Source organism: Sceloporus occidentalis, unplaced genomic scaffold, assembly GCF_023333645.1.
Source record: "Sceloporus occidentalis isolate IW3139 unplaced genomic scaffold, rSceOcc1.0.p SCAF_6, whole genome shotgun sequence".
In the NCBI taxonomy this organism is placed as follows: domain Eukaryota; kingdom Metazoa; phylum Chordata; class Lepidosauria; order Squamata; family Phrynosomatidae; genus Sceloporus; species Sceloporus occidentalis.
In genome coordinates, this window is record NW_028316986.1 from 141,744,542 (window position 1) to 141,755,366 (window position 10,825).

At 39.4% G+C, this 10,825-nt stretch overlaps 1 protein-coding gene across 3 annotated transcripts in view; it reads right to left on the reverse strand.

The window, feature by feature from the left end:
- Window positions 1–1,076: 1,076 nt before the first annotated feature.
- Window positions 1,077–10,825, reverse strand: part of KLHL31 (kelch like family member 31) — a 34,207-nt gene continuing 24,458 nt past the window's right edge. For all 3 annotated transcript variants that reach the window (XM_089531123.1, XM_089531122.1, XM_089531124.1), the window contains exon 3: window positions 1,077–7,027. In XM_089531123.1, the coding sequence (XP_089387249.1) occupies window positions 6,295–7,027 (733 nt within the window). In that variant the 3' untranslated portion in view covers window positions 1,077–6,294. The remainder of the gene's footprint in view (window positions 7,028–10,825) is intronic.

Consider the following 10,825-nt stretch of genomic DNA (forward strand, 5'->3'; position numbering starts at 1 on the left):
CTGGTCTGACACATTTTCTAGTAAAGTCCATTGAACTCTGCAGGTCCTACGTGTTGGGTAAATATGCTTAGGTTTTTGGTGTTGCTTGGAACAAGCTTAAGAAATATGCTTAGGGTGCATTGCACAGCTCATTGAAAGCAACAGGACTTTGATTAGTCACTATTAACAAGTTCTTTTGGGATCCAATAGACAAAAAATGTTAGCTGAAGTCAGGTTTAAAGCTAATGTGTGTATGTGCCCTCAAGCTGCCTGTCGACCTATGGTGACCCCATGAATTTCATAGAGTTTTCTAAGACAAGGAATCCCTGAGAAGGCTTTGCCACTTCCTTCCTCTGAAAGTAACTGGTATTCATTGGCGGTATCCAATCCAAGTACTAACCAGGGCTGAGCCTACGTAGCTTCCAAGATCAGATAGGATCTGAGAGAATATGTGTACTTTTAATGGCTTACTCCTAATTAAATGGTACAGGATTTTTGCCTTCTGTATAACTGTCAATGTAAGCATTAATTATTAGCACTGATTACCAAAGGACTCCGAAAGCATAAAATAAAACAAAAATTAAAAATCAAATGGACAATATCACAAAAGTAATATGATAAGTAAGGATCTGAATGACAGTCCATGCTGCTTACTAAACACACACATACTTCAAATAAGGTGTGAAGCAAATATTCTAGATACCAACCATATGGAGATTTTACAAGTGGCAAAATAGTTTTTATGCCAGCTTTAAAAACACAACACAAGTCTAATTTTATGACAGTTTTCATATTATTTTCAAATAAATAAATAGGAATTGCCCTGAAGGTTTAACGAATAAGCAGTGAGAATGAGTTTGTTGTGGCACCAACCCTTTCCCTCATTATCTGTTCTTCTAGGCCATTTCCCAGTTTTAAGTAGTAAAATGATAACACACTGTGCATCTTCCTATGAGAATAGTATGTTATTACTGCAGTCCAGGCAAAAAGAGGTGTTTTTTTAAAAAAAGAAAAAAGAAAAATAGTAACTCATCTCTTTAAAGTGTATTTATATGCATCACAACATGGCAATATGCTGAGTATAGTTATTTTCCATTTGTAAGTTTATATCTACAATGAAGAAGAGGAAAAGAACAAATGTACACAAACAACATTTTTTCTCATTCACATTTTCATTTTTAGAAAACTACAGTCATTTATTCCCTGCAGTCAAATACATCTTATATCATTGAATCATCAGTAAGTTTATTAGCGAGCATAACTTTTAGTTTCCAGTGACAATAACCACTCCTCCCTTATTCAACATGTACATGAACTTATCTAGGTACATTTGACACTTCATCTGACAGATCTTTTAGATATTATTCTGCAAACAGTATCAGACTGAATAGCATCCATTTCTCCTCCATATTTATTATTGTCCTTTGATTTGTCAACAGTTGTAGACCAATTCTTTTTGGCTAAGGGTGAATACTTTCTGTATGACTCCACTATCTATTGTATGATTGTTGTCTGGCCCACAAAAATGACCAGATACAGTTGCCACCCTCCCTGCTCTCTCTACATGTCTGGAAAAACTTGACCTGGGCAATTTTCACTATCATGCTTCCATCAATGTGTACACATGAGGATCAGTATAAAAAGGGGTAAGCTTTAGCAAATACACTTATGATCGTTCTTGAATTAAGTATCTTGAGAGGAAATCCTGAGATGATTTAATTTTTGTTTAAGGATAGTTCAAGCCAGTCCTTGCTTCTGAAAAATTTGAACAAGAGGCAGCAAATGTGTAAATTATTACCTCTAATATAAATAATTTTCTATCTGTAAGATAGCAAGGAGAAGGAAGCTCTTTAAATGGATGAGACAACCATAAATGCAGAATTCAACTTAAATATTACCAGGCTTATAGTGGCTCAAAAATAAGAGCCCTGAAGCCACCGAATTATAGACCTGTGGAGGATTCTGTACTCACTTTGGGGAATGGAGTTAGGGATGGGTTAGCAGCATCAACAAAGAGACTTGTGGCTTCTTAAAGGCTAATAGCTTCTGTTTGGAATAAACCTTTGTGAACTCTAGTTGACTTCACCACATACATGAAGAGCATGAAAGGTTATGCCAAATAAAACATGTTGCTCTGTTGATTTTCACAAGTCTCTTTTGTGGTATTCAGCATGATATCTGGAGAGTTTGTCAACAAATCATTTTCCAAAATCTTTCATTAGGACACTTGGGTAGCTTGAAGTAGCCTGCCACAACTCCGTGTCTCCCTAATGTGTTGGACTACAATGTCCATCCTGCCCAGACATCAGAGTTCTATGAGATGATGGGAGCTGGAGTCAACACATCAGAAGAACACCTGCTTAGAGTTTCAAAGGGCTACTCATTATCTAGGGATAATATGAGGCTTGCCAGGCCATGCTTAAGATACATTTAATTCAATTTCCTGAAGACCACAGTGGCCCTAAGCTTCTCTTCCAGAAGCCCACAAAAAGAATTTGAAGATAGGGTCCCTAGGTCTCAAGGCCTGATCCAGGTTTCATGGGTCTATGTATTTCTATGTATTTAGTTACTTAGCTTCCTCCCTTCCTCCCCAGTCATTGTGGTGGCAGGGCTCAACCTCCACCCTGCTTTGTATCTACCCCTGGGCTGACGTTAACTGCCAGTTAAAAATGTTGGCTAGTATTCTACTACATCAGCAACATAGTTAAGTATACTTGACTATATATCCTCTCCTTGTCCGACGCCTCCCCCAAACCTGGTGGAAACATCATTTAACTGTGCACCAGCAGAATGGATCTCTTTCTCTCCATGCAGAAGATACCCAGTAAAGTATATGAGGTGATGGCAGCGGCAATGGTGTCACAGTTGTGACTAAGTGACAGTTATGAATACAGGACAGTTATGTAGATTTGGGGGAGGGGAGTAAGGACAGGAGAGGTTACTTAGGCTGCATCAGCACTGCGAAAATTTTGACACCACTTTAACTGCCATGGCTCTATGCTATCAAAATCTGGGATTTGTGCTTGATGTTGCACCACAGCTCCACTTAGTTAAGTATGCTTAACTAAGGAGCTGATACAGTATACTGCTTTACTTTCTGCTTGAAAAAGGCCTTTTCTGGGTCCATAATAATTCCCTAGAGAAAAAAAATTAGTTAAAAAACAACAACCCAGGAAGTAAAAAAACCCAACAAAACCTTTGGAGGGTGGATGTGCCCCTCCAAGGCCCTGCCAAGGGTCAATGTGGCTCCCAACCCCTGGCATTACCGCATCCCCCTTTTAGAGTGAAATCTAATCACATTTTATATGTGATGCCATTACTTTCATGCATGATAACTGCATGCCATATCCAAGAAACAAAAGCAACAACCCTAATAAACCTGCAGCTGGATGAAAAGTGCTGTGGGTTATGTAAGCTGCTATAAATACATGCTTTTTCAGGACCACACACACACACACAGAGTGCCTTGGCTCCCCAGCAAACAAACATAAGCCTTGGGCAATTACACAAAGCTCTGTCAAACACATTACCTTATTACCTGGAAAAATGTCATTCTTTCAAGACCTTACCTTTTAATTTTGTACCCAACAAAATGATTTCAGTGGACAGTTGTATTTTGTACTGTAATGAAATTGCTAATCGGAAACAGAGAAACCTGATGACTACTACTTGTTCCATAAAATTTGAGGCAAGAAATACAAACAACCACAGGCCTAACTTGGCTTGAGATCAAAATGCAAAAATTCAGCTTTTTTTCCATCTAAATTTTCTCAATACACCCTTTATACCAAGTCTGTGTGACTTTTTCGCCATCCAGTTCTTTTAGGCTTCAACTTCCATCATCCTTACCCAGCATAGCCAAAGGACAATGGGAACTGAAATCCAAAAAACTGGATGACCAAAGACTCCCTACTCTGCTTTTCATGCTAAGCACCTGCACACATCCATTCATGAAACCTGAGTATACTGAAGGTGGAGAGGAGACAAAGGAGAAATTACAATGTAATTTCATGGAGGTCCTTTCCCATTTGCATTCAGTGTGTCTGCATTACACGAAATCATTATTTCCCAAAATGGGGGCCACAGGCATATGTGTACATAGACCATATACATATACACCCTATTTAGATCATGAGCAAGATAGCTTGCATGGCCTGATTCTCCTTCTTTACTACAATCACAATAATTCACCATCCATATCAAGCAAGCACACGTATTCAGGATCTTCATACTTAAAGCATAACTAATCTAAATCATGTGATCTAAAATAGACATTCTTTCCAGGGTCCAGGTTTGATGGGCCTCCCCAGGTTGGCATGCCTCTATTTTCCATTGGGTGACCAGCCCTTCTCCTCTCCATCCTATTTCTTACCATTTGGATGCAGTGGTAGATGTGAGGGTTTTTCTATGGAAAGAGGAGATCAGTGGCTCATTGCTGATGGATGTGAGGCAAGTGCAACTGTAATTGCCCAGACTGTCTTACAGTGACAGGACTGCTGTGGGGTACAGGCTGTATTTATAGCATTGATTTATTTATTTTTGCACCAGCAAGGGAAAAATAGGGCTCTGAACAGTAGGAGTGGCGCATAACAGATGCTGACGGATGCTGCCTACTGATGATAGGTTTGCCTCTTGTTTAATTGGTTCTACTGCAATGTTCAGGAGTCCCATTACCAGACAGGTGATAAAAAACTCACTAGAAATTGGCAAATGGTGCATCAATGAACCATAGTATACCATCTGACTGTCCCTTGGTATGAAACACATCAGGACATGTATCCCTATGCTTACTGTGATATTTTAAGTTTGGTGAATGTCTGTATAGGCATAGACATAGCACTTTATGTCTCCTCTTGTCCACTCCTACACTCATACCCATAAATAAACAAATTCCCCATAGACATCATGCTATTTTGCTTGCAGATTGTGAAGAAACAGACAGGATTTCTAATTTTAACACGGTTGGTTTAAAGTGTGACTAAGCAACACTGACTGGGCCATTCAAGTATATAAACAAAAATAATCTGTTCAGATGCATCTAATTATACTTGGTTCTTCATCTTCTTCTACACTACATAATCTAAGCAATTGTTGGATCCCAAAATTTTTCTTGTCACACTACACTAAACAGAACTAACTAAACTACTTATTGGACCAAAAGATATTTCAAATTTCAGCTTACCTATTACTATGAGTCATTGGCATGAAGGCCAATAATTTTTGTTAAAAAGTAGTATAAACATTTTTGTTGTTGGGGTAATAAAGTAACATTAGGAAAATTCTGCAATCTTTTGTCAGATTTTTTAAAAAAATTACATGGTATGATCAAGATGAATTTTAAATGCAGAATTAGGCTACAATTTTTTACCCCAGAGATGGAAATTCTGCAGCCCTTTAAATGTTTTTGAACTTCAGCTCCCAGTAGCCCTAGGCAACCTAGCCTGAGATTAAGAATGACTTGCAACCTAGAGGGATATGTAATTCCTAGCCCATTTATGTGGGACTAAGCCCTACTGACTCAGCGGGGCTTATTTTTAAGTACACCTCTTTATAGGTTTGCATTACAAACACGCTTACTTAGATGTAAACCCTATTCAACTCAATAGAGCATACATTTGAATAGACATGCAAATCACTAAACTTTAGGAAGAAGAAGAGTAGAATCTTAAGAAGAGTAGAATCAAAAACTACTATTGTCAATAGGAAATTTGGGTAGTATCCCTCCCAAAAAATCCATCTTTGGATATATTTGGCTGTCTGTAGAAGGTCAGGATTTCAAGAACCTTCTCTAAGTAAGCTATACAATCTGGAGAATGATCTTGTGAGAAATTAGATGAAATATGAAAAATTTGAGGTCTGATGACAAATTGCAAGTCTCTGTTTTATGCTAAGCAAATTCAAGGCATTTTAAATTTCTTAGGTCATACCATGTATTTTCAATATAATAAAAATATTGACCAATTTTACAAAACTGCAATTAAAAGCCATGTTCCCCTCCAGATGTTGTTGGACTGTCCTAGCTAGCATGGCCAATGGTGAGGAAAGCTGGAAGCCACAGTCCAATGATGTTTGGAGGACTGTGTTATTCCTTCCACTGAACTGGAGCAGGCATATTGAAATGGACGTCAGTTAATAATGATTAATAAGTCCCACTCATTTCTATGTGTCTACCATTGGATTTAGCCCATTGGTCTCCTAATCCCTTTCTATGTAGGCATGTGTGGCTCTTCAAAGGGATTCTGGCACAATTGTGTGAAGTAAACATTTTTTAATAGGATTTATATCTAGCTCTTCTAAACCTGCATTATGAAATCTTTAAATACTGACTGGTACTGAAGATACCGAACTAGCCCTGGATTCCCTGGTTTTAGTGCTGGGCATGGAAATGGTGCAGCACGACACACCTACGGTAGCTTCAGGTAACTCATCTTCTTCGGTCCATTCATTCAGATCTGGGTTGTAGCACTGAATGCATTTCTTGTATTTCTTTTCTATTTCATTCCAGCCTCCCACTAAGTAAATCTTCCCATTGAGAGTGGAAGCACCAGCAGTGCTCACGCCCGTTGGAAGAGGAGCCACGTAATTCCACTGGCCCGCATAAGGGCTGTAACACTCAACTGGCAGCACATCAATTCGTTCACCACGACCCCCCAACTGGGATCCCCCCATAATGTAGACCCTTTCCCCAAGAGAGATGGCACAGTGCCACCCTCTTGGGGTGCTCAGGCTGGGCTTGTCTTGCCAGCTGTCACCAGCAGGATCGTACATACAAACAGAACGGGAATAAGCATTATTTATGTAACCTCCGGTGACCAGGATCCTACCATCTATGACTGCGCTGGCATGGCAACACCGAGCCACCTCCAGCGGGGCTTTCATTTGCCACTGATTAACGGCAGGGACATAACATTCAACAGAAGAGAGGCACCCTTCAGAGTTGCGACCACCAACTGCAAAAAGGAGGCCATTGAACACATTCAGACTGAAATGGGTGCGCTTCTGGTTCATATTGGCCAGGTGGAGCCATGTGTTGAAACGAGGATCATACCTGGAAGAAGAAGGGACAGAAGGGGAAAAAAAAGAGATGAACGGTGGATCCAAATGCTCATTTCAATGACAACATTTATATTGTTAAAGAAATACTAAGCATAAGAGTTTGTAATGCCATGGTTTTGTGATGTAGCACCCATTTAACTCCTCAGATTTGGATGGCATTTAAAAATAAGATCTTAGTGAGTATAACCTAGATCTAGAACTCCTCTAAGGCAGGAGAAATGTATCAGGAAATTTCAATATTTATTATTGTACTTTTCAGTTCTCCACCCACCCATCCATCCAAATATCCAATGTTTAAATGTTGTATCCAAAGTTAGAGGTGACTGCATGACCTTTGCACAATAATCAGTTATAGCAGTATGAATCCACTTTAATTGTTGTGGAATCCTAGGATTTGTAGTTTATGGAGGGGTATTTAGACTTCTCAGTCAGAGAACTCCCCCAGCACCGCCTTAAGCTACTAACATGCAGCCATGGCAGTTAAAGCAGAATCATAATGCCATAATGGTATAGTACAAAATAGGTCCTGGATCTTAGGTTTCTCCACACCACCAAAGCTAATGGCTGCCCTCCTCTGCACTCAGTGCTGTCAAAAAGGGTTGTATAACTTTTCTTTCCCTGTGGTTCTTCCAAACTGAAATCACACACCCTTCCAGCTTCTCTTTGCTTCACATGACTACTGACTGTATGTTTTCCCCCCCAAAGGGCAAAGACCAGCATCAACATTGGGCAATTAATAGATTGGAGAGTGGTTTTGGGGAAAGAAGACTTGTTCTCTCTCCCACACACCTACAGGTATGGCTGCTTTAGTAGTGCTTATAGTACTGCTGCTTTACCCATTGGGAAAAGAAAACAGAACTTCAAACTTCTCACCCTCTTTTAAAGGTTTACACCTAGAAGCGAAGCAGGGTCAGCCATGGTTAGTAGTTGGATGGGAGACCACCAATGAATACCAGGTGCTGTACGCTCTATTTCAAAGGAAGGAACTGGCAAAAGCAACTCTGGGGATTCCTTGCCTAAGATGTCCCATAGGAAATTCAGAAGGTCACCATAAGTCAGCAGCATACACACACAGACACACTTTTCTCTAAATCTATGATTCATATCCTAGCTGGTCAGCATGACTTTGAACTTAGGCAGGGAATTCTGTAGACCAATAGGAGTCAATACCTGAAGAATGCTCTCAAGGAAAGCAAAGCAAAACAAAACAGGTAAAAAAATAAAGTTGTTTACTGAACTGTCAAGCAAGGGAGTTCCTGTTGACACTGATGGTTGTGGCTTTATGGGGAAAACGGTGCTGTGGGAACAACAGTGGTCAGTGATGATCTACATAAAAATAGGGCTATGTTATATATGAAATCTGTACCCTTTCTCGGCAGCTGCTCCCTATGTATAAAACCAGATGCTTACATTTAAAGAAATGCCTATTTTATACTATTAATATGTTATGTAAATCAACATTTATTTTTAAAACTGTATTTCAGCATTTCACTCAATAGTACCTAAACTTGGGGTGTTTATCTATACACACTACAATTTAAAAAAAACCTTCAATTCTGCTTCGAAACATGATAGTTCATTGAAAAAGAACATGGCTGTTTTTCTCTCAATATTTTGCACTTGCTGGGAGCCAGGGGTTTGAGTCTTGAACTACAATTCAGGTTTCAAATCCCTGCTTATCTATGATATGCAGATGACACCACCATACTACTAGCAGAAAACAACACAGACTTGGAACAATTACTAAGGCAGGCCAGAGAAGAAAGTACAGAATGACCAAGGAGGACCAAAACACATTCAACCTAGACAATGAGGACATTAAAATAGTGAAACTGGTCTTGTACATTGGATCAAACATTGATCAGAATGCTGACTGCAGTCAAGAAATAAAAAGACTAGGAATGGGAAGAGCAGCCATGAAAAACTAAAAACAGTAAAGATAGACAACTGAGCATGAAAGTTAGAATCATTCTAGTCACTGTACTCCCATCACCATGTATGGATACAAGAGCTGGACAGTGAAAAAAGCAGAAAAGAAGAAAATCAACTTATTTAAGATGTCATGCTGTAAAAGAGTGCTGAGGATACTGTGCATAGCCAAAAAGTCAAAGAAATGGATCCTTGAACAGATAAAGCTTGAACCTTCCCTGGAAGCCAAGACTGATGGCATCATACTACATCATGCGAAGGCATGAAACACTGGAAAAGACAATCATGCTGAGAAAGGTGGAAGGTAATAGAAAGAGAGGAAGACCTCATGCTGGATAGACAGGCTGAATCAGGGAGATCACAGGCCCAAATCTATAAGAACTGTGGAGGACAGGGGGTCTTGGAGATGCCTCTTCCACAGGGTCACTATCAGTTGGTGTCAACTCAAGGGCAGGTACCACCACCACCACCACTACCACCAGCAACAACAACAAACACACAACGCTCTCCCTGAAGCTACCTGACTGAGATTTAATTCCCTCTTTAATTCCCTTTTCAACTTTTATACAGGTATAGAAAATACCCACCAAATTTATGACCAATTTGATTTCCCAATGTAAGTAATTAGGAGACCGCTGATGATCAATATTTCCATTAGATTTGGATTTGTGATTCAGATCAAACCAAACCAAATCAGGCCTAGGTATGAATTGATGTGCACAGCCCTACTGTCCATTTGTTGCTGTGTACACCAGGAGATGTGTGACCAAGATAAAAAAAAGTATGGCTGAAATAGTCTATGCCCACAAACAGAAGGTTGTTGTTATTTATTGCAACAAAAGATCAGCTGATGAAGATAACTGAACTTGCTGAAGTGGATAAATTGGCAATGTTTATTAAGAAGAAATACTTCAATAATTTTAAGAATGACTGGGAATCATTTAGTACAGACTAGTTGTGGCCATATCCCAGTTTTAGGTTTTGTAAGTTACATGGGGTTTGCATGATGGTGAAGCATAAATATATTATCATCTAAAGGAAATATAGTAAATAGTGGAATATATTCTTCAGTTACAAGGTTGGAAGTCAGCAGGTACTAGTTGTCTTTGGAGATTATCAGATGGGGGGGAAGCCGTTAGTAAAAGGGATACTCCTGGCAAAGGCGTGCAATCATTCTGAAGATTTTCAGACACATTGCACTTTTCCAGGATTTAACCCATGAAGATCCAGGAATGCTCCAGCAAGCAAACCATTAATGGGGAAGTCCTGGGAATGGTTTGTTGCTGGAGCATTCCTTGATCTTCATGGATTAAGTCCTGGCTAAGCGCGACGGCATCTGAAAATCTTCTGCGCAATCACATGACTTTGCCAGGGGTATGCCTTTTTCTTCCCTAATTTTCCTCCCTCTGATAACCTTCATTGTCTTTATTTTTTTTGTTTAGTAATGTCAATATTTTGTTTTTTATGTATGTTTTAGATATATAGATAAAATATATGCAAGGTTGTTTCTTTATGTTTAATAAAAATGATTTTTTTAAAAAAAATGTGGCTAGGGTAAGAGCATGCAAAACTACTATTTTAAGCAGAAAAGCCTTAGAATTTATGCACTGACTTTAAGGTACACACACAAAAACACCAGCCCAGTCCAAACTTAACCCAGTAGGAGGCCCTTCTTCTCCATACTCAGCTGAGTCAATTGAGTATAACTATTTTTTGCTTTGAAAATTGTTTGCTGCAGCTGAACTAAACTGAAAATGAAAGAGGAAAATGGACAGAAGAGAGGAAAACCAGGACAATTGAGAAGCATCTGAGGGGGGTAGGACAGCAGAGGATTAACTGAGACTGTCCCTGCCAAATCAGC